Source organism: Microcebus murinus, chromosome 1, assembly GCF_040939455.1.
Source record: "Microcebus murinus isolate Inina chromosome 1, M.murinus_Inina_mat1.0, whole genome shotgun sequence".
Taxonomy (NCBI): Eukaryota; Metazoa; Chordata; class Mammalia; order Primates; family Cheirogaleidae; genus Microcebus; species Microcebus murinus.
Genome location: NC_134104.1, coordinates 140,328,127 through 140,352,508, shown reverse-complemented (window position 1 = coordinate 140,352,508; position 24,382 = coordinate 140,328,127). Strand labels below are relative to the sequence as shown.

The window sequence follows — 24,382 nt, the reverse complement described above, 5'->3', positions numbered from 1 at the left end:
CATGGTCACAAAAAATATAGTCTCTAAATTTTTCACTGTTCTTGCAATCTAAAAATTGAAACCTATGATAGAGCATCTTGTAAAAAGAATTATTACAGGGCTACCTAAAAAATAAATACAACATATATATAAAAATATAGTCTGCAGATTATCAACTCACTGACTGCCTTCATCTATTACACTACTAAATGGAAGTCAACTTAACGAAACAAACTAGGTCCTTCTTTTTAATGGTTATTAGAAATACTGATTATCTTCCATATTTTTAAAGATACAATTGCACTTTTCATTAGAACTCAAAGATAAACAAATACTTTTCTTTCTTTCTTTTTTTCTTTCTTTTTTTTTTTGAGACAGACTCTCACTTTCTTACTCAGGCTAGAGTGTCGTGGCATCAGCCTAGCTCACAGCAACCTCAAACTCCTGGGCTCAAGCAATTCTCCTGCCTCAGCCTCCCGAGTGGCTGGGACTACAGGCGCATGCCACCATGCCCAGCTAATTTTTTCTGTATATATTTTTTAGTTGTCCAGCTAATTTCTTTCTATATGTTTTATAGAAGAGACGGGGTCTCGCTCTTGCTCAGGCTGGTCTCGAACTCCTGAGCTCAAACCATCCTCCCACCTCAGCCTCCCAGAGTGCTAGGATTACAGGCGTGAGCCACCGCCCCCCGCCTGAATGGAAGAATATTCTAACAGAATGCCTTATTTGGGAGCACTAATCTTGCCATTCCAAAGATGTTTTGGATTGTAGATAACCTTTCATTTCTCCTAAGAATCCTCATGGTGGAAGGGCCTCTAAACAGCAATACCTATTTTGAGTGCAAAAGCATGCAGAGATATAGAGACTAAATATCCATGCAGGAGGACATCTGGAATCCTTGTCTCATTATTAATCCACTGTAGCTTAGCCAACAGGCTTTCCTTCTAAATCCTAGTTCATCCTTTGCTCTGCCTCCCGTCCACCCCAGAGTTCTGGTCACTAGGGAAAAACAAGGGCTTTCGAGGCTTATTCTCAGTGGCAGCACTTCCTCCTGAAGTTTTTCTTGATTCAGGTGTGACTATTACACTGAATTGTAATTATTTTTGTTTGTCTCTCCTCTATGACTATGGCCTCCTTTAAGACAAGGATTATGTCTTTTATCTCAAGAAAGGTTTGATAATGGCTGGATAGCTAATTAGGCCTTTCCCTCTTAGCCTCAGGTTTAAGCTACAATTCTCAGAAATCACAAGAGAACTAACCTAGTGGGTAATCTGGATCCTGCCTGAGATTTCTAACTGTATCTTCTTATGATTTCATACTTCTAAATTTACAGTTTTCCTAAAGCATCAAGATTTTTCACAATTTTGTTTCTTCCCTAGACTATCTTAAAAATTATTTATCAATAGAGGATTAGGGTGGAGGGAATGGAAGGATGGAGTAATTATATCTCAAATACTCCAGTACTAGTCAAACTGAAGGTATTATCAAGCCAAATCATTTGGAAGAGGCAAGTTTTTGCTATAATTTGACTGTTTTTAACAGATGCTTTGAGTATAATACTAAAAAATTCTAAAATAATCTAAATGTCTAATATCAGCAAAATGTTTAAGTAAGCTGTGATAAACCACTCACAGAATACTAAGCAGCTATTTAAAATGGTGGTTTTGAAGGCTACATAAGGGAAAATTTTTGTTATAATGTTAAGTGAAAAAATGTACTAAACTATAGACACAGTATGATCACTAGTTCCCAATTCTATAAAACCAAGGTTCTCTCTGGTTGTATGTATAATACACTAAAATAAATTATTTAAAACTGACAAATACCCAGTCTAAATAAGAAACTCACAAATTGAAAAACAAGAGAAAAAGTCCAGAAGAAACTTACATTTCCAGCTGTGTTCATAACTGACTTGATTTCCCTTTTGCATGCTTTCAGAGATTTCATTTGGATATAAGCTCGTACTTTGTACTGTCAAAGAAAAAATGCTAGCATGTAAGAATCATGGTAGATTTACATGCACTAAAGTTTTTCTTTCTAGTTAAGAACATTTAACTCAACCTGTTTATAACATCATTATACTGGTTATTTGCCATAGCAAGTTTAAAATTATCTGAAATATTCTATTTTGACTGTATCTTGGAAGGTACTTTAAAAACTATTAATAAAACATGGTAGAATTGGCTGGTCTAATGGTAGTGGGTTATAAGAACTTAATAACATTAGTGTCACTCAAGTTGGTATTTGATCCCCCACTGTTAAATTTGACTGACTTTAAAAAAAGAAAAGAAAAAAAACAACTGGTAGAGTAAAACTTATACATAAATTCTAAGAAAAAATCCTATTAATCCTCATCTGTTCATTATTAATAACAATGATTTTTAAAAATCCACCAACTGATTTTATCACCTAGAAATATCCCTAGGACATTTCTCTCAACCTTTTATACAGTAATTTAAAAGAAATTATATATTACATTATAGTGTTAAGTAAAACATATTCTAAACTACAATATCTCAAAGCCAAGTAGGTATACATGCCTTCAATTATTTACTGGTTTCAATGACCTATCACACTGCTTCATTCTTCATAACCACAAGTAAATATATGTGATGTATAGATGTATAATCTCCCTTTAAATTTATACTACCTGATGTATCTTTGATTTTGCAGCTTCTATTAGAGCTCCACTTTCAGCTTTATGATTAGATCCATCTTTGTTGCTGTTATTACCAGTCTGTAGGGTAATGAAAGAAAGTTTACCAAAATTAAATATTTTTTCACCATAATATAAATCAGAGTGAGCTAATCTAAATCATCTAGAGAGCATTTTCAAAATGCAGAATCCCTGGTCCTACTCCCAGAAATTCAGGTTCAGCAGTCTGGATTGGGTGAGTGGGTGCTAGGAAACTACTTATAAGAATCTCACAGTTGAGCATAACAATGAGCTTGTTTTAAAAAGCATGGATATTACTTGGGCAAAACTCAGATTATCCTTCTATAACTCAGAAAAGATCATATTACTCCCTTCTTAAAAACTCATCCTGTTATAAACACTGCCAAGAACATCAAATCCTATCTTAACAGTAAGCTTACCATCTTTCAAGGCCCAAATCACATACATTTAAATTCCTCTGAAACATTCCCTAACCTCCTTCTTCCCCTATCTGTGAACAGATACTGCTCAATCTAAGCCCAGACCTAAAATACTTGAAAGCAAGAACTGTAATGTTTTCATTTTTGTCACCTTGGGAGCTGGTAGAGAGTACCTTAGAACCGGTAGAGCATGCAAGCATCTGCTGAACTAAATTATATTTCATCAAGTATTTTAAGTACTGAATATAAATGAAATATTTTACTGCACATTTAGAAATAAAGCTAAGGCTATTCAACTGAAATCGCTTATCAACTTATGTAGATACTTAAGTTGAGAAAAGTAATGCTACATGTTTATTTTATTTTTAAACCTCAACAGCTTACACAGACAGAAAGATATTGACAATATGGTTTTTGCAAACACTCCTTTTTTTAACAAAGGGCAGGAACAGAAGAAACAAGAGCTATCCTTTGATGACCAGAAGCAAAAGCAAAAGCAAAAAAGTGAGACCCAGGATGTTTTCTTACTATACATCAAGTCTCTTATTAGAACACAGTGAAGTTTTATCTCATAAAGATATGTTCTTTTTGAACAATGTTAATGATGAAATTTTCCCTAATCAAAGCTACACTGTTTATCCAGACTATGGATTCCAATTGTCTTAATATTCTAACCTTTTTTTTTTGAGACAGAGTCTCACTTTGTTGCCCAGGCTAGAGTGAGTGCCATGGCATCAACCTAGCTCACAGCAACCTCAAACTCCTGGGCTCAAGCAATCCTCCTGTCTCAGCCTCCTGAGTAGCTGGGACTACAGGCGTGTGCCACCATGCACGGCTGATTTTTTCTATATATATTAGTTGGCCAATTAATTTCTTTCTATTTTTAGTAGAGACGGGGTCTCGCTCTTGCTCAGGCTGGTTTCGAACTCCTGACCTCAAGCTATCCGCCCGCCTCGGCCTCCCAGAGTGCTAGGATTACAGGCTTAAGCCTCGGCCCCCGGCCTCTTTCTATTTATAGTAGAGACAGGGTCTTGCTCTTGCTCAGGTTGGTTTAGAACTCCTGAGCTCAAAGGATCCGCCTGCCTCGGCCTCCCAGAGAGCTAGGATTACAGGTGTGAGCCACCGCACCGGCCCTAGCCTTTTACACTCTGTAAAAATAATATCTCACACATGAAAAAATGCTCAATGCACATCCTTAGTCATTAGGGAAATGCAAATCAAAACTATAATAAGATATCCTCACTTCACACCAAGATGACTAAATTTTTTTTAAAAAGACAGACAATAACAAGAGTTGGTGAAAATGTGGAGAAATTATAACCTTGCTGGTGGGAATGTAAAATAGTGCAGCCACTTTGGAAAACAGTTTGGTAGTTCCCCTTGAGATTACATACAGTTACCATTTAATCCAGTGACTCTGCTCCTAAATGTTATACCCCAGAGAACTAAAAACACATGCTCTTACAAAAATCTGTACATGAATGTTCATAGCATTATCTGTAACAGCCAAAAAGTAGGAAACTATCCAAATGTCCATCAACTGATGAATTTAAAAAATGTGGTATATCTAGATAATGAATGAAATATTATTTGGCTATATAAAGGGATGAAGTACATTAAAAAGGAATACGTACATGCTACAACATAAAGGAAGCTTGGGCCAGGCGCAGTGGCTCTTGCCTGTAATCCTAGCACTCTGGGAAGCCAAGGCGGGCAGATTGCTCGAGTTCAAGAGTTTGAAACCAGCTTGAGCAAGAGCAAGACCCCGTATCTATGATAAATAGAAAGAAATTAATTGGCCAACTAATATATATAGAAAAAAATTAACCAGGCATGGTAGCACATGCCTGTAGTCCCAGCTACTTAGGAGGCTGAGGCAGAAAGACTGCTTAAGCCCAGGAGTTTGAGGTTGCTGTGAGCTAGACTGACACCATGGCACTCACTCTAGCCTGGGCAACAAAGCGAGACTCTGTCTCAAAAAAAGAAAAAAGAAAGAAAGAAAAAAAAGAAGCTTGGAAGCATTACACTAAGTGAAAGAAGCCAGTCACTAAAGGCCACATATTATGATTCCATTTACATGAAATGACAGAATAGAGAAATCCAGAGACATAAAGTAGATCAGTGGCTGCCATGGAGTGAGGGAAGGGGAAAATAGGGAGCAACTGCTAATAGGTACAGGGTTTCTTTTTGGGGTGATAAAAATGTTCTGGAATCAGATAGTGGTGATGGTTGTACAATTCTGTGAGTACACTAAAAAACAATGAACTCTATACTTTTAAAAACGGTAAAGTTTATGATATTTAAATTATATTTCAATAAAGCTGTTAACATATTTCAAAACCACAAATATTAATATTTTAAATTTTAGCCTGATTATCTCTGAATACTCACCTCATTCTTTCCATTTTTATTATTGTTACCCTGTGAAATCATTTTTTCTAGGACAGCAAGAAGATGCAAAGCTTTCTCAGCTTGGTAGGTTAATATATATAGGTCTACAAGCAAAAAACACACTGCTTGGGCAAATTTTTCTTCTGGGAGAAAAAAAAAAGGAAAAGAAAAGTCACAATACAAAGTGAAACACATATCTCAGACCACCCCTGCTCCTCCCCACAAAAAGATGCCAAGCTTTAAAAAGCAGTTTAAGTCTTTACTCAAATGAATGCATATCACCTGGAGCCATGAGCACCTAGAGCAACTTCCAATGCAAACAATGTTATTCTATTAGGCATCACAAAGTCTCTAATTTCAGAGATTCCAGTGACTGAATCTTCTTTGGCAAAATGTTTACTAAACACTAGCACATGGATGTTACTGTCTCTTATGGAAAAGATAAAAAATAAACAAAAAAAAAAGGAAAACTTTATTTTATAAAATTAAAACAAAAAAACAATAAACACTAGCACATATAATGAGGAATATTACTTTAGGCAGAAGAAAATCAGAATCCCAGTATAGGTTGAGTATTCCTAATCTGAAAATCTGGAACCGAAAATTCAAAATGCTCCAAAATCCGAAACTTTTTGAGTGTCAGGATGACACTCAAAGAAAATGCACATTGTAGCATTCTGGATTTCCGATTTCCTGATAAGGGATGTTGAACCTGTCAGTATAACACAAATATTCCAAAATCCAAAAAAAAATCCCAAATCCAAAACACTTTTGATCTCAAATATTTTGGATAAAGGATACTCAACTCTGCCACTAACTAGATGTGTGGTCTCTATACATCATTTAACTTTTCAGATCTCAGTGGGCTGACCTGTAAAATGGGGAGAATGCTTTGCCTGCCGAAAGACAGAGAAGGTGGACCAGGTGACATTTTGACCTTCCTTTTAACTCTAAAAAGCTCTATAAATCTATGAAATAGATTTTCTTTCTAGGTCACAGAAACGTAAAAAGGACATAATCTGATTACAGAACCAAAAGAAGAAAGGCGTGGATTGGAGTATATCGAAAATGAAGACCGCCAAGAGGAAAATATAAAGACAAAGCCTTCAAAGGAAGAAGGGCCCAACAAAGAGAGGAAAGGAAAAATATAAAGGAAAAGTAAGGTCTAAAAGGCAGCTGCAACAATCAAGAACAGGAAATTTCAAAAGCCTTTAAAGAGTGGATTCTATTTAAAACTAAAATCAACACAGTTAGTGCACAAGTGTCATAAAAGTGCTTCTCATTACACCTAAGACAGTAAGTCCTTCCCTAGCAGTTACCTGTTCCATCTCTGGCTATTTCTGACTTTTTGTCCAACTATTCTCCCCACACAATGGCCTCTCTGCCGTTCTTGTCACCAAACACTGTCACTCTCCTCAGGTTCTTTTTTTTTTTATTTTGGCATATTATGGGGGTACACATTTTAAGGTTTCAATAAATGCCCTTTCCCCCCCCTCCACCCACAAGTCTGAGTTTCCAGCATGACCATCCCCCAGATGGTGCACATCTCACTCATTATGTATGTATATACCCGTCTCCTCAGGTTCTTTGCATATACCATTACCTCTGGCAGGAATACTTTCCTTCTAAAGAGTCAAGAGGCTGGCTCATCTCCTTTCTTTATTCAGGTCTCTTTTCAAATACTGTCTTATCCCAGGCCTTGCTAGACTACCTTAGCTATTAGGTCATTAAATATGAAATGGCTTATTTTGAATTAAAAGCGTAGTTTATCTCAAACAAGAAGCAGTACAGGCCAAGTGCGGTGTCTCACGCCTGTAATCCTAGCACTCTGGGAGGCTGAGGCGGGAGGATCGTTTGAGCTCAGGAGTTCGAGACCAGCCTGAGCAAGAGTGAGACTTTGTCTCTACTAAAAATAGAAAGAAATTAATTGGACAACTAAAAATATATAGAAAAAATTAGCCGGGCATGGTGGCGCACACCTGTAGTCCCAGCTACTCGGGAGGCTGAGGCAGAAGGATTGCTTGAGCCCAGGAGTTTGAGGTAGCTGTGACCTAGGCTGATGCCATGGCATTCTAGCCCAGGCAACAGACAGAGACTGTCTCAAAAAAAAAAAAAAAAAAGAAGCAGTACAATTAATCAAAGTATGAGCCCAAACTATCAGCACAGTTTTGCCATCTTAACAGTGCTTGTTTATGACAGCAGAGAAGAAGCCTGAAGAGCAAGTGGCAATGAAAACACAAAAGGCGTTTTCCACAGCTTGTTGAGAATTGAATATTTTTCTTTGCAACAAGTGGTACAAAGCTTAAAAGAAGTGGTAGTTGGTTCTGGTGAATACAACGGATGACAGAGAGTTTCCGAGTCCAGCTTCTGCAGCTTGAGCAGCATTATTATTATTTTTTTTTTTTTTGCAACATGTGGTCTTACAAGAGGATTGGCCTGTTTCTATTGACCAATATTGGCTGCTTAATCACAAGCATCCTCATCATTTCATCCAACTGGCTGCAATAGACATGTGCTGTAATTGACTGACCACGTTTCATGAAGCTGTAGTGAATACTACCAGTGCTGGACCACCAAACAGACACAATTAGCTGTTTTTAGTGAACATTTGGTTTTGGACTGTGTTTCACACTTCATCTTCGTCCACTGTGCTATACACTTGCGATTGTCAAAAAACCACATTTTTCATCACATGTAACAATATGGTGTAGAAATGGTTCACCTTTATGTTGTGACAGCAAAGAAAGTCAAGCTTTGAGATGATTTCTCTTCTGATGCTCATTTAATTTATGCAGAACCCATTTATCCAGCTTCTTTACTTTGCTCATTTGTTTCAAATGGTCCAATATTATTAGAATAGTAATGTCAAACCTTACTGCTAATTCATGTGTAGGTTGAGATGGATTCACTTCCACTAGAGCTTTCAGCTCATCATTATCCATCTTGTTCTCAGGTTGCTCACGTGGCTCATTTTCAACATTAAAATCATCAGAATGGAACTTCTCAAACCATTGATGTACTTTGTGTTCATTAGCCACATCCTTCTCAAACACTTCATTGATATTTTGATCTGTCGGCACTGCACTGGTTCCATGATGAAACTCATATTAAAAAATAACACGAATTTTTGACTTATCCATAGATTCATGAAAATTGCTCTAAAAAAATGTGAAAGATAATCACAAGCCAAAACGTGCATTTGAAAGAATATGTACCCTCACAATAAAAAAACAAAACAAAAACCCAAGTGTCAAAAATGAAATATCAGAGCTATCAACTGTCAAACTTAGTACTTAAGGAAATCAAACATTTCATACTTAATAACCTAATAAAGCTTTACAGCATCCAACTACCTCACAATATAGTCAGCCTTCCATTTCTGTGGGTTCTGCATCTGTGGATTAAACCAACTATGGATTGATATTAAAAAAAAAGATTCGTTGCATCTATACTGAATATGTAAAGACTTTTTTCTCAAAGAATACAGTATGACAACTATTCATGGAGCATTTACATTGTATTAGGTTTTATAAGTAATCTAGAAATGATTTACAGTATATGGAAGGATGTATGTCAGTTATATTACAAATACTATGCCATTTCGTATAAGGGATTTGAGTATCAGTGGATTCTGATATCCGTTAGGGGTACTAGAACCAATCCCCCAAGAATAGTGAGGAACAAATGTATATACAGTGTTGCTTTTTCTCTCATTAGAATATAACTTAATGAAGGTAAAGAGTTTCTCAATTTTGTTCACTGCATTATCTCCAAATGGAATAGTGTCTGGCCCACAGTACTGGCCCATGGCTCAATAAATATGTTGTATGAAGAATATGAGTACTTATGATTCCAACTTTGACATTCTGGAAAAGGCAAAACTATAGAGACGGTATAAAGGGACGGGGGAATGAAAAGGAAGAACACAGAGAATTTTTAGGGCAGTGAAAATATGCTATATGATACTCTAAGTGGATACATTTGTCCAAACTCATAGAATGTACAACACTAAGAGTGAACTCTAATGTAAACTATGGACTTTGTGTGATTATGATGTGTCAATGTAGGTTCACAAATTATAACAAACCTACCACTCTGTTGGGTGGCATTGATAATAGGAGAGGCAATGGATGTGAAGGGGCCAAACGATACATGAGAAATTTCTGTACCTTCCTCTTGATGTTGCTGTGAATCTACAACCACTCTAAAACAATAAAGTCTTAAAAAAAAAAAAGGAGTATTAGTAAAAGTTAAAAAAAAAAAAACCAAAATAATTTTCAAAGAAGAAAAATATGAACACTGACTAGTTGATTGCTATATTCTGTTTAGCCACAGTGCATATAAACAGCATTACATGAACTATTCCAAGAATCCTAAAAAGCATCAATAACAGTAGCTTTATAGAAATAAACATGCGCCATCCTATAAGTATATTCTGATTTCTAGCTACACAGAAGGAAGGAATTGGTCACTAATTACACAATCCCTTATAACTGATGTCTCTCTAGCTCAATCTGTCCAGCCACCAAGCCCTCAGGATTGAGAGAAAGAAGAGAAGCACTTAAAAATGGATCCCTGAAGCCACAGTAACCAGCTGTTCAACCAACTGTCAGCAAAGGGAGACCCTCTAATTTTTCCCAAAGCACCACAGAGAGCCATCACACCCCACTACTTGTCCTGTGGTAATCACATTAGCAATTAGGTGTTCTTAAATTAGGAATTCCCATTACTGTTTTGAATTTAAAAGAAAGTAACCAAGGAGAAAAAACAAAAATGTGACTCACAAATGAAATCTGACTACTTGTGAGCTGGAAACCAACAGCCCTCTCTAACCATTTCCTGGATCTAGATTTCCCTTTGCTGCTCTTTTTTCCTTTGCCCTTATCTTTCTTATTACCCCTACTTGAATCTATAATAGTAACAGTAAGCTAGGTAAGATAACAAAAAAGCTAAGAGTTCCATTCTACTTACTCCATGATTATCCACAAAAATTTCGGTTAGGCAACACACAAAAGTGAAATGCTACACTATCTCCTAACATTCCAAAATGCTCCTTCCTTAATGTACTAAAGTAAGAATGAATCAGGCAAATAAGGTAGTGTTTCAGGCAAATAAGGTAGTGTTTAAACAGAAAAGACAACACAAAAATCAGTAAGTCCAACATTTTCCAACAATAATTACCTTCAAACTTTGGGAAGGAAGGGGGTCTAAAAGAAAATCTGGATTACATTTTTATTTTTTCTAACCATTAAGAAAAGCTGACACAGCTTTTCTTTTTTTCTTTAAATTGTGACATAATTCTCTGATATACGTAATCTATGTAAAAGTAACAGAAAACTTTGCAAGTATGAAAAGACAGGGAAATTTCTGATTTGACTGACAACATACCAAAAGGTTCTATGAACTGATAAAGTTTTTCACCAACTGATATTGCTTCTGTATACTGCCGCAGATGATACAGAATGACTGCTTGATTATAATACAACATGCTGTTTTCAACATCATCTAATCCATCCATTTCTTCAACAGCTGAGTGGACCTATAAAACAATCAACAGAGACCATTTTCGAACAACATTAAGAAAATAAAGAACAAAAGTCAAAGAATTCATACGAGTAAACAGAAACACAGCCCAACATTCTTATTCTGAATTTCTCCATACTTTCAACAGCACCTCCAGATTTTTAATTATTCTCACATACTAAAAATTACTTCATTTGTCCATTTCATACATAATAAAATTTTACTAAGTAAACTTTTTATTTTTTAATTTTATTTATTTGAGACAGGGTCTTGCTCTATTGCCCAGGCTGGAGTGCAGTGACTCGATCACAGCTCACTGTAACGTCAAAGTCTTGAACTCAAGTGATCCTCCTGTTTCAGCCATAGCTGGGACTACAGGCATGTGCCACCATGCTTGGTTAATTTTTCTATTTTCTGCAGAGTCTATGGAGTCTTGCTATGTTGTCCAGGCTGGTCTCGAACTCCTGGCCTCAAGGGATCCCCCCCACCTCAGCCTCATAAAATGCTAAGATTACAGAAGTGAGCTACCATACCTGGTCAGGTAAAACATTTTGCTGGGACCTTATTAAGTACTCAGCACAAGGCAAGGTGATTCTCCTCTTTTCCACGGTGAAGATATGTTCCCTGTTTTAACTGCCAACATGGTTTCTGAGTGGGATTCCCATTTTCTTATTTTTTGGGGTGGTGGGACGGTTAAAGTAGTTTATTGAGGGGAATTGAGGACAGGGAACAAAAAAGGGCATAGAACAATGAGATTTAACGTCTTCAGCTGGGCTGGGACCCCCAAGCCTTTGCTGACATGGACAAGCAGGATTTCCACTTTCTAATTTCATGAGCGGCAAGAGACTATACGGGGAGTGGGCAAAACTCAAAATGACCTTTCCCATAAAAATGTAATACAGAATACACAGTTTGACTCCATTTTGTAAAAACTAAAGTAAAATTTAAACATTAATAACAATAGCTAACTACTTACCATGTGCCAGGTTTGCTATGTTAAAACTTTTATGTGTTAATTCTCACCATACTTCTAGGAGACAGATGATTTCATTTCCATTTTATAAATAAGGAAAACCAGCACAGAAAAGCTTAATTACCTAGTCCAAGGTCATATGGCTACGAAGTATATTTTCAGGTTTTGTTCCCATAGTAAAAAAGAATAGATTTTTTAAAGTAATAAACGACAAAAATATACTATGCTACATGTGATGCTTAGAATAGGTTTTTAGGGGCTTTGGTAGAACCCCAAATATCCATAACTGATACCGAAATTTAAAAAAATCTTGACACATTGCATTTTAAAGTTAATGACATTTGCAGTTTAAAACTGTAACTCCTTCTGTAAGCTATAGCAATAGGATTGTTTGTTTTTAGAACAGTTTGTTTTTTATTAACTGATGGAACCTTTAGATGTCTATTTTTAAAGAAAGAATGATGAAAATGAAATAGAAATTATCTTAAGTATTTGTGCCACTTCTTTTTTTATTTCAAAATATCAAGGGGATACAAATGTTTTTGTTACATGGATAGTTTTTGTAATTCTTGAATCAGGGCTATAAAGGTTCCATCACCCCAGCAAAAGGCTTTTAATTTTAATCAAGTTTCACAACCATTCCATAATTCCACATAACACATGAAATTGAAGTCTACCTGTATTTAAACTAATGATTCTTTGTCATTACAAAGATTGGAATGAATTATTGTAAAATATTAAGTAATTAATTCTAAGACTGACCTTTCTCTAAATCATGCAGAACTCTGATTTATAGTACACGGACTTCACAACCTCTGGCTAATGGCAAGGAACCTCAAGGTTCATGACACACAATGATTTGTAATTGGATTTTGACAAACTTCAATCACACATGTGGTTAAAAGTTTGACAAGACCACAAATTGTTAGCAAGGGATTACCTGACCAACAACGTGTGTCTCAATGAGTTTGGAAACTCTTTATAATCCTCATTTCCCAAGTCCCTATCTTCAAGTAATTAAAAACAGTCTCTTTAAACAGAGAAACTTCAAAGTACAACAAAAGGCAACTCTTCTTTTTTTTTCGAGAGAGAGTCTAACTCTGTTGCCCAGGCTAGAGTGAGTGCCATGGCGTCAGCCTAGCTCACAGCAACCTCAAACTCCTGGGCTCAAGCGATCCTCCTGCCTCAGCCTCCCGAGTAGCTGGGACTACAGGCATGCGCCACCATGCCTGGCTAATTTTTCTATATATATTACTTGGCCAATTAATTTCTTTCTATTTATAGTAGGGATGAGGTCTCGCTCTTGCTCAGGCTGGTTTTGAACTCCTGACCTTGAGCAATCCACCCTCCTTGGCTTCCCAGAGTGCTAGGATTAAAGGCAAGCGCCACCGAACCCAGCCAAGGCAACTCTTCTTGTATGAATACTTATGTAATGGAGAATGAGCTAAGAAAAGGTTAATTCTTAGCCAGAAAGGAAGCTTTTAGATAAACTAAGGAGTTTTGAATTCAGCAACAGCTGAACTTACCATTACCATGTGAATAACTTAGTCACATTTTCTATGATTCACCAAAATAGTCTAGTAATTGCTCCAGCCAGAATAAAATTCATTAAAGAAGCCAGGAACTTCTAGGAAGCATAAAAATTCTAGGAAAATTAAGAGTTGGAAGGCACTGAACAAACCTTATTAAGAATAAAAGCTGGTGAAAAGATCTTAAAAAACCATTTTCCTGGCCTAATAGGAAGTCTGCAGGAGCCCCTTATTTAAAAAAAAAAAATTAAGGCTGAACTTGTGTTCAAAGACCAATCAAATCTGTCCAGGAAGAAACTATCTATGGGGTTATAGGGCGCATGTACTAGATATTAGCAAACATCATCTTTCCTTTGATTCTGGAACTCCAGATAAAGTCATGGGTAATAACATTGGAGTAATGATGAATGTGATGACATATAAATTTATGAACACTGAGGTGGTTATAAGAACAGGCTCAAAAGTCAGACAGCCTGGTTGATACACTGCTACTTATTCACTGTATAAATTAAAACTATTCGACTTCCTAAATCCAAGTTTTAAAACTGAGATAACAAGTACCCATCTCAAGAGGTGAATGTGCAGACTACATAAGGCATAAAAAGCAATTAATATAGAATCTGGCATCAAGTAAACATTAAATAAATATTGGCTGTTATTTTCATTTTTGTTGAAGAATTTTAATGGAGTTTTTAAATTAGTTTACTCCTATATAAAGTATTATGGGCTGGGCGTGGTGGCTCACGCCTGTAATCCTAGCACTCTGGGAGGCTGAGGCGAGTGGGGTGGATAGCTCAAAGTCAGGAGTTCGAAACTAGCCTGAGCAAGAGCAAGACCCCGTTCTCTACTAAAAACAGAAAGAAATTAATTGGCCAACTAATATATATAGAAAAAATTAGCCGGGCATGGTGGTGCATGCCTGTAGTCCCAGCTACTCGGGAGGCTGAGGCAGTAGGATTGCTTGAGCCCAGGAGTGTGAGGTTGCTGTGAGCTAGGCTGACACCACGGCATTCTGGCCTGGGCAACAGAGTGAGACTCTGTCTCAAAAAAAAAAAAAATTATGAAGAGCCCAAAGGGATCACTTATTTCTAAATGTATCATGTTTTAGGGTGATGCTGTATGGTATAATAGTACTCATGACTACAAGGCAGGGGCTTCAAAGGGTCTCAAAACTCCCAACAGCATGAAGTAGTAATTTAAATGTGCAGTCTCTAGAGTCAAACAGAACTGGGTTCATGTAGCTCTTACTACTTAAAAGCTTAGTGTCTGTGGACAATTTACACAGCTATCTGTGCTTGAGCTTTTCCACCCGTAAAATGAGAAAAATTAAAGTAGCTACTTCATAGTGCAATTGAGAAGAATAAAATGAGATGTTGCATATAAGGTTACTAGCAGAGCCTGTCACACAGTGAGCACTAATGTCTTCTAGCTGATCCTATAAGCAAAATCACTGTTAACAACGAGAAGTATTAACTGTTATGGCCAGCCCAATGACCCATTCAAGTCCCAAACTAGATGTAAATCAGAATATCTATTTAATTAATCATCTCCTGATACAAAAAGCTAAAACAACCTGACATTATTAATAATCAGATATTTGCAGTTACAAACAAGATCTATCTCAGTAGCTAAATTTTTTTTTTTTTAATTTTTTTTTTTTTTTTTTTAGACAGTCTTACTCTGTTGCCCAGGCTAGAGTGCCGTGGCGTTGGGCTAGCTCACAGCAACCTCAAACTCCTGGGCTCAAGCAATCCTCCTGCCTCAGCCTCCAGAGTAGCAGGGACTACAGGCATGCGCCAACGCACCCGGCTAATTTTTTCTACTTTTCAGTTGTTTGGCTAATTTCTTTCTATTTTTAGTAGAGATGGGGTCTCGTTCTTGCTCAGGCTGGTCTCAAACTCCTGAGCTCAAGCAATCCTCCCGCCTCGGCCTCCCAGAGTGCCAGGATTACAGGCGTGAGCCACAGTGCCCGGCTTAAACTTCTTCATATAGTTCTACTTTAATTCTTTCTCAAAACTCTAAAGCTCAATCAAATGTGGTATATTAAGTTATTATGTTCAAGTTAATTAAAAATCAGACAACATACCTTTCATTTTCTGGAATAATTTTATGAAAATAAAATTAATACCAACAAATGTTTCAGATACATAAAAAATTATGCTACCAATATCACATAAGAAGTCACATTTATTTTCCTTAACTATTTATATTTCACAAATTAAAGAACAGAACAGTATCTTTTATAGTTAAATTCATTTGTGTATCACCTGATTCTTCAGCTGGTTAAGTGTTTGTCTCAAATTATCTGTTGTTGTTTGGTTACTCTTAAAAAACTCAGCTACTGCTGTATTCAAAATTATTTTATAATCATCTTTGTTTATATCTTGTAGACAGGCAAGGTGTTGTAGACAGGCATCATAATTTCCAGACTAAAAAAAAAACCACACACATACACACAAAATTACATACCAGCTTTAAGAACAATACATCATTCCAAATATATTTCACTTATCTTTATCTTAAAAATTCTTAAAAAGATAATCCTCCTAATAATCAAAATTGCTAGATAAAGCAATATTCATGTCAGTTAAACTGTAGATATATCCTTACTAAGACTCAAACTCTGACACTGACACATGTATCTATAAGAGACATATATAGATATAATAGATACATTGCTATATATGTATTAATATAATGCTAGCAGAGTATAAATAGTTGAAACTAGCCAAGAAAAGTAATATAATTACTCCAAGTTTTAATTTCTAGTAAGTATATTTTGAATACTCAAGTATCAAGTTCTTATGCTTACTTACATGTATGTAACCTGATAATCATTATTATTATTTTTTTAAAGAGATGGAGTCTTGCTATAGGCTGGAGTGTAGCGGCTATTAACAGGGGTGATCCTAGAGCACTGCAGCCTTGAACTCCTGGGCTCAAGTGGTCTTCCCACTTCAGCCTCCTGAGTAGCTGGAACTACAGGTGTGTGCTACCAAACTTGGCTCTTGAAAATCAAATAAGATTTTTCTCTCATATCATTTAATGTCAGAAAAGTTAAAATTCTGACAATAAACTTTTAAAGTTCCATTTTAAAGTAAATTAAAGAAAAAGAATTGACCAGAGTAGTGAAATGAAAAGACTGATCCATATACTTACAAATCTAAATTTAAAAGACTTAAAAACATGTTTATGAAAATAGAAAAACTTGGGAATGGCTCAAATTATTCCCATTCTTTCACCATATTTAAACTCTAAGATATTTTTCTTTACTTTAACATTAAATCTACTTCTTTCTAAACTTAACTCTTGAATGATTACAGCATAAAAATTATAAATTAAAAAATTCACCATAAAAGGATTCATACTTGGCAGAATCCTACAATTGAGCAGATTAAGAGAAGTCAAAGCTTACTGTGAAAGCTTGGAAAGCATTGGTGGAAAACTCCTTCTCTTGATCAGTGATCCCAGAGGACTGACCTGTGCCTTCATGTTTCTCTGCTCCCTGATCTGCAAACAAACAAGTTTTACAGTTCTTTAGAAAAAAATTGTATAGTAGTCTCTCCTAATCCATGGTTTCAGTTACCTGAGGTCAACCATGAACCAAAAATATCAAATGGAAAATTCCAGAAACTAACAATTCTACAGTTTAAGATCACACACTGTTCTAAATGGCAGAATGAAATCTAGTGCCATCCCAAACTATCCCACTCCATTCCACCCAGGAAGTGAATCATTTCCTTTGTCCAGCATTCAATGGTGTGTATAATACCCACCTGTTAGTTACTTGGTTATCAGGTTGACAGATCACAAGGGTGAGTATAGTACAGTAAGATATTTTGGGGAAAGAGGGACCATATTCAGATAACTTTAATTATAGTATATTGTTTTAACCATTCTATTTTATTATTAGTTATTGTTGTTAATCTCTTACTAGCTTAATTTATAAGTATTATCATAGACACATATGTGGAGAAAAAAACATTACTAGCATAGTACCTGTAATCCTAGCTACTCTAGAGGGTGAGCTCAGTGAGAGCATTGCTTGAGCTGAGGAGTTAGAGACCAGCCCAGGCAACATAGCGAGACCCTGTCTCTATAAAAATAAAAAAAATTTGCTGGGTGTGGTGGCATACACCTGTTTCCCAACTACTAGGGAGGCTGAGGCAAGATTGCTTGAGCCCAGGAGTTTGAGGCTGCAATGAGCTATGATCATGCCACTGTACTCCAACATGGGTAAAAGAGCAAGTTCAGTACTATCCGCAGTATCAAGCATCCTCTAGGAGTCTTGGAATGTATTCCCTGAGGATAAGGGGGGACTACTGTACAGTGAACTTGTCTCCAGTTTTCTTCTTAAATGTCTTCTTCCTAATAAAGTTGCCAAAATTAAAGCTCTCTAAACAACAGCCAATCAGTGTGATAAATAAGAAGCCACTCCTCTGAAAACCTGAAATGTTTTTCTTGGTTGGCCTTGGTGAAACACAATGAAAACCTACCCACTTAAATAAGGACTACAAGTTCTGCTGATCAGGACAAGCAAGCCGAGGATGGTGTGCTCTCCTAAAAATATTAGATCTGCCACCTAGCAACATACAGACACCCACATACTCAAGAAAACATGACAGATCCTGGAGATACAAGAAGAGTATAAATACACTTACAATGTCTTCAAGAGGTTTAATAATCTAGTTGGAAAGTAGTAACAATTAGCAATTAGAAAACGATATTGATAAGAGCTCAGTATGGATATCTAATTTCAGGCTAATAAAAAAAAGAAAAAGAGCCGGGCACGGTGGCTCACGCCTGTAATCCTAGCACTTTGGGAGGCCGAGGCAGGTGGATTGCTCAAGGTCAGGAGTTCGAAACCAGCCTGAGCAAGACCCCGTCTCTACCAAAAATAGAAATAAATTAATTGACCAACTAAAAATATGTATACAAAAAAAAAAAAAAATTAGCCGGGCATGGTGGCGCATGCCTGTAGTCCCAGCTACTCGGGAGGCTGAGGCAGTAGGATCGCTGAGTCCCGAAGATTGAGGTTGCTGTGAGCCAGGCTGACGCCATGGCACTCACTCTAGCCTGGGCAACAAAGTGAGACTCTGTCTCAAAAAAAAAAAAAAAAAAGAAAAAAAGAAAAAGAAAAAAGTTCACTTAATTTCCAGGCAAAGAATGTTTTCATAGGCTTGGAAATCCAAAAGCCAATGATTAACAAATTTAAAAAGTTTCTTTAACATGATTAAGTCCATTTATATTTTAAGTAAAGATGAATAATCTATTTAGCTGGGAAAACTATCTCCTACCCCACTAATTAAATACTAAATTTAATTTCCTATTTTAAAAATTAGATTTTGTTTTTTTTTCAAAGACAAAGCTTTGCTCTGTCACCTAGGCTAGAGCACAGTAGCACAATCACAGCTTACTGCAACCTCGAACTCCTGGGCTCAAGTGATCTTTCCAACTCAGCCTCCTGAGTAGCTGGGACTATAGGCACAAGCCACCACACACAGCTTTTTTATTTTTATTTTTTATAGAGATAGGTTCTCACTATGCTGCGCAGGCTGGTCTCAAAACTCCTGGGCTCAAGTGATCCTCCTCACCTTGGCCTCCCAAAGCACTGGGATTATAGGCGTTGCTTTGTTTTGTTTTGTAAACAGAATTCCAAAGTAAAGATAAAAATTTCAGCAGAACCAAATCTAAAACTCTACTCAAAACAAAAGCATGTAAGTATAACACTTTAAAGAGCTCTGACAAATGCTTCAGTGGTTTTTAAGGTACACTAAAGAAGAGTAGTCATCACTTTCAAAGTTTGTGAGCACACCACAGTAAAATTATATCACTTCTTGTTCACTATGGATCTTTCTAGACTAAGCCTAATTTGTGGTAGATGATTTTTGGTGGGGAGAGGTTTGCAGAAATCATTTGTCCATTTTCTTCTCCTTGGGAACTGGAGCCTTGATGTAAGATATAAGTCAAAGGAAGCTAATTCACTAAATCATACTCTGCAGACAGAAGAATGATGCTTATTTAGTTCTCACAAACTTCAAACCTTCACGTGTAAATTACATAGTAGTAGCCATAAAACATATTTAGAAGAATTCAAAAACATAGTTCATATTTCTGCACAGAGAAATAGACACGATTTTTAATTTTTTTTTAAAGCAAAGAAAAGGTAACAAAATACATTATAAAAATTGAATTAATAATAAATACTTCTAGGCCGGGCGTGGTGGCTCGCTCCTATAATCCTGGCACTCTGGGAGGCCGAGGCGTGTGGATTGTTCAAGCTTGGGAGTTCGAAACCAGCCTGAGCAACAGTGAGACCCTGTCTCTACTAAAAAATAAAAATAAATTAATTGGCCAACTAAAAATATTTGAAAAAATTTAGCTGGGCATGGTGGCACATGCCTATAGTCCCAGCTACTCAGGAGGCTGAGGCAGGAGGATGGCTTCAGCCCAGAAGTTTGAGGTTGCTGTGAGCTAGGCTGATGCTACGGCACTCTAGCCCAGGCAACACAGTGAGACTGTCTCAAAAAAACAATACAAAACAAAAAAAATAATAAATACTTCTATAGTTAACCACATCTGGGCATGGTGGCTCACGCCTCTAATCCTGGCACTCTGGGAGGCCGAGTCGGGAGGATTGTTCGGAGGTCAGGAGTTCCAAACCAGCCTGAGCAATAGCGACACCCCGTCTCTACTATAAATAGAAAGAAATTAATTGGCCAACTAATATATACAGAAAAAATTAGCCGGGCATGGTGGCGCATGCCTGTAGTCCCAGCTACTCGGGAGGCTGAGGCAGCAGGATGGCTTGAGCCCAGGAGTTTGAGTTTGTGAGCTAGGCTGATGCCACGGCACTCACTCTAGCCTGGGCAACAAAGCGAGACTCTGTCTCAAAAAAAAAAAAAAAAAAAAAAAAAAAAGTTGTCTAATACATCAAGGGACCATAAAAAATGTTTTGAAACTGATTTCAAAATCTTTTAGCCCCTTTCACATTTATCCAACACTATGAATGGCAGGTGGGGAAGAAAGCCATGGTCCTTGAGAAGGTATAGTTAGCTATAATGCCATGGGTTATTTTAACGTCATCCTTAACCTCAAAATTTAGGATACCATGACTCTTCTTGCTTTTCCCTACGATACTGATCTCAACATACAAGTTGTCTTTAACTGTTTTCTTCTAAGATTTACAAAGATTTTTTCCACTTAGAAAACTTTCTTTTGATTTTTTTTTTTTTTTTTTGAGACAGAGTCTCACTTTGTTGTCCAGGCTAGAGTGAGTGCCGTGGCGTCAGCCTAGCTCACAGCAACCTCAAACTCCTGGGCTCGAGTGATCCTTCTGCCTCAGCCTCCCGAGTAGCTGGGACTACAGGCATGTGCCACTATGCCCGGCTAATTTTTTTTTTTTTATATATATATCAGTTGGCCAATTAATTTCTTTCTGTTTATAGTAGAGACGGGGTCTCGCTCTTGCTCAGGCTGGTTTTGAACTCCTGACCTTGAGCAATCCGCCCGCCTCGGCCTCCCAAGAGCTAGGATTACAGGCGTGAGCCACAGCGCCCGGCCTTCTTTTGATTTTTAAAAAAACTCCAATCTACTTTTCTAGTATTTTTTAGATCTTTTTATCTCCAATCAGCCCTCCTCACAAACTTTGAAAATTTTCACACCTACAGAAAAGCTGAAAGAATATACAATGAACATCCATATTTTCCTCACCTAGACTATTTTTTACATTAAACTTTTTATTTGGAGATCATTGTAGATTCACATGCGGTTGTAAGACATAATACAGAGCTATCCCTTATATTCTTTGCCCAGTTTCCGCCAATCTAGTATCTTCCAAAACTATAGCATAATATCACACTCAGGACATTGACAATGATACATTTAAGATACACAAGGATCCTTGGAAAAGCGGAGGGGGGTAGGTATATTCACAGTTAATGGGTGCGGTGCCCATTAAATGGGGGGATGGACACACTTGAAGCTCTGACTTGGATGGGGCAATATATGTAATCTAATTAGGATTTTTATATTAATATAAGGGTATGCTTAATTAAAAGCTGTTCAACTGAAAGTTGTCCATGTAACAGTTTATATATTGCTTGCCTGTTTTTTCTTTTTTTTGACAGAGTCTCCCTCTGTTGCCTGGGCTAGCTAGCTGGAGCATCAGCCTAGCTCACAGCAACCACAAACTCCCGGGCTCAAGCGATCCTCCTGCCTCAGCCTCCTGAGTAGCTGGGACTACAGGCATGCGCCCCATGCCCGGCTAATTTTTTCTATATATATATATTTTTAGTTGGCCAATTAATTTCTTTCTATTTTTAGTAGAGACGGGGTCTCGCTCTTGCTCAGGCTGGTCTCCAACTCCTGAGCTCAAGCGATCCGCCTGCCTTGGCCTCCCAGAGTGCTAGGATTACAAGTGTGAGCCAAATCCATTTAATTTTCAACTCAGTCGCCAGGTGGGTACTTCCTATTGTGTAGTCACATAAACTGAAACATGAAGCTACGAGAACTTTGGCTAAGGTCACAAAGCTAGTATTAATAAATTATGGAACCAGACTCAAACTCCAGCAGATTTGCTCCTGATCATTTGAGTACTATACTGTTCCCTGGGAAGCTTCTCCTCAGCACAGGGTCTAAGAATGGGGAAGCTTCAGGGGTTTGCAAGTAGTCCCCGGCTCCTTTCCCTCTCCCTTTTCAGGTTGCTCTTTCTGGCCTAAGGGAAAGGACCACCAAGTTCAGAGACTGCTCCCTTACAGACAAATCAGCACTTCCAGTTCCTCTGCTGAGTATCCTCTCCTCAAAGACCATGCATGGACCACTCACTGTGGTCAATTACCTCCTTGAGCTCCCATTTCTAGGGTGGATATTAATTAGTATAAGTTCCCTAATCTTTTGGTCTCTACTTCTATTAACACAAAATCCCCTTCACAAGATATATATAGAGAGAGATCTGGATCCCTTTTCTTTCCCAGGAGCAGCCAGATATGGCTTGTTATTGGTAATAATAATAAATGCTGGGCATTTAACTGTATGCCACTTCTTACAGTATTAATACTAGGAGCTTTATGTAAATTACCACTAATTATTACAATTAGCAAGACAGATGTTCATACCACTTTATAGACAAGGAAACTATGGCTCAAAGAAGTAACTTGTCCAAGGTCACCCAGGAATAGCAAAAGTGAACTCTAAGCTCAAAGCTGGTGTCCTTTCACCATGTCAAACTGCCTCCTTCTTAGCCTCCCTACATTCCAGAAAGTTGTCAAGAAGCACACCTCTAATAGAGTTCCTCTGCTCACTCTCTCCTTTCAACTCTTCCTTTCTCCTCCTACAGGTCTGCCAACATGGACTTGGATTGGGGCTGGAGCTGGCAAAAATGTTCCTCCAGTATTCTACCCCAGAGTTTTATCTTCATGATAGTCCCTCTCGCCATTCACACCTTATCCATCACAAGCTCCCCTTCCAGGATACTGGGAAAATGTGACACCCCTCCAAAGTAGCTTTCCAGGAGTTGAATAAATAAACAAGTCCCCTTATCCTCAACAGCCTTCTGGCATCTTCACCAAGGTCAGCCTTACTGCCATAGTCCTTCGTAGCATTCCTCAAACACTAGAAACGTGTTCAAAGAACAGTAAATATGAATGGTTTAATAACATACAAAATTAAATTTGGTCTCCTTATTCCATCCCCTTCACCACCACCCCCCCCCAGAATCTTGCTCTGTTGTCCAGGCTGCAGTGCAGTGCTGCAATCATAATCATTGCTCACAAGCGCCTCGAACTCCTGAACTCAAGTAATCCTCCTGCCTCAGCCTCTAGAGTAGTGGGGACTACAGGTGTACTCCACTACACCTGGCTAATTTTTAATTTTTTTGTAGAGACAGGGTCTCATTATGTTGCCCAGGCTGGTCTTGAATTCCTGGCTGCAAGTGAGCCTCCAGTCTTGGCTTCCCACAAAGCAGTGGGATTACAGGCATGAGCCACTGCACCCGGCCCAGTCTCATTATTAAATACATGTAAATTAAAACAATAACAGTGAATATCTAGAAATAAGTATCCTTCTATTAAGACATTTGATAACTAAATCATTGTATAGGTCTACAATGGCACATTAACTGTTGTTAAAAAGACATTTACATAATTTGACATGGAAAAATATCTACAACATCTTGTTAAATGAAAGAAATAGACTACAAATTGTTTTGTACAACCCAATCCTACATTTTAATAAAAATATATACAGACATATGCATATCTGAATATGTACAGAATGAGTCTGAAAGGATACACAACAAATTCTTAGTGGTTACATCTGGGGAAAGAGATGAAGAAGGGGCCAGGCGAGGTGGCTCACGCCTGTAATCCTAACACTCTGGAAGGCTGAGGTGGGCGGATCGTTTGAGCTCAGGAGTTCGAGACTAGCCTGAGCAAGAGTGAGACCCCCTCTCTACTAAAAATACAAATAAATTAATTGGTCAACTAAAAATATATAGAAAAAATTAGCTGGGCATGCTGGTGCATGCCTGTAGCCCCAGCTACTCGGGAGGCTGAGGCAGAAGGATCGCTTGAGCCCAGGAGTTTGAGGTTGCTGTGAGCTAGGCTGACGCCACAGCACTCACTCTAGCTTGGGCAACAGAGTGAGACTCTGTCTCAAAAAAAAAAAAAAAAGATACATAGACAGGCTTCTGAGGTGTTGATATTGATCCATTGGAGTGATCAGTGTGTGAGAATTCATCAAACTGTATGTACATTTATAATCTGGGCATTTTCTGGTGTTTTGTTTTTTTTTTTAAGACAGTCTCACTCCATTGAGAGATGGGGTCTGGCTCTTGCTCAGGTTGGTCTCGAATTCCTGAGCTCAAGTGATCCTCCCACCTTGGCCATCCAGA

At 37.6% G+C, this 24,382-nt stretch overlaps 1 protein-coding gene across 2 annotated transcripts in view; it reads right to left on the bottom strand.

Moving 5' to 3' along the window:
• The window catches only part of CNOT10 (CCR4-NOT transcription complex subunit 10), an 80,516-nt gene that overhangs the window by 45,028 nt on the left and 11,106 nt on the right, over positions 1-24,382 (bottom strand). For both annotated transcript variants that reach the window (XM_076005993.1, XM_076005989.1), the window contains exons 2-7: positions 16,907-17,001; positions 15,759-15,920; positions 10,855-11,005; positions 5,467-5,609; positions 2,630-2,716; positions 1,867-1,950 (exon numbers count right to left, since the gene is read on the bottom strand). In XM_076005993.1, coding sequence (XP_075862108.1) covers positions 1,867-1,950; positions 2,630-2,716; positions 5,467-5,609; positions 10,855-11,005; positions 15,759-15,920; positions 16,907-17,001 — 722 coding nt within the window. The remainder of the gene's footprint in view (positions 1-1,866; positions 1,951-2,629; positions 2,717-5,466; positions 5,610-10,854; positions 11,006-15,758; positions 15,921-16,906; positions 17,002-24,382) is intronic.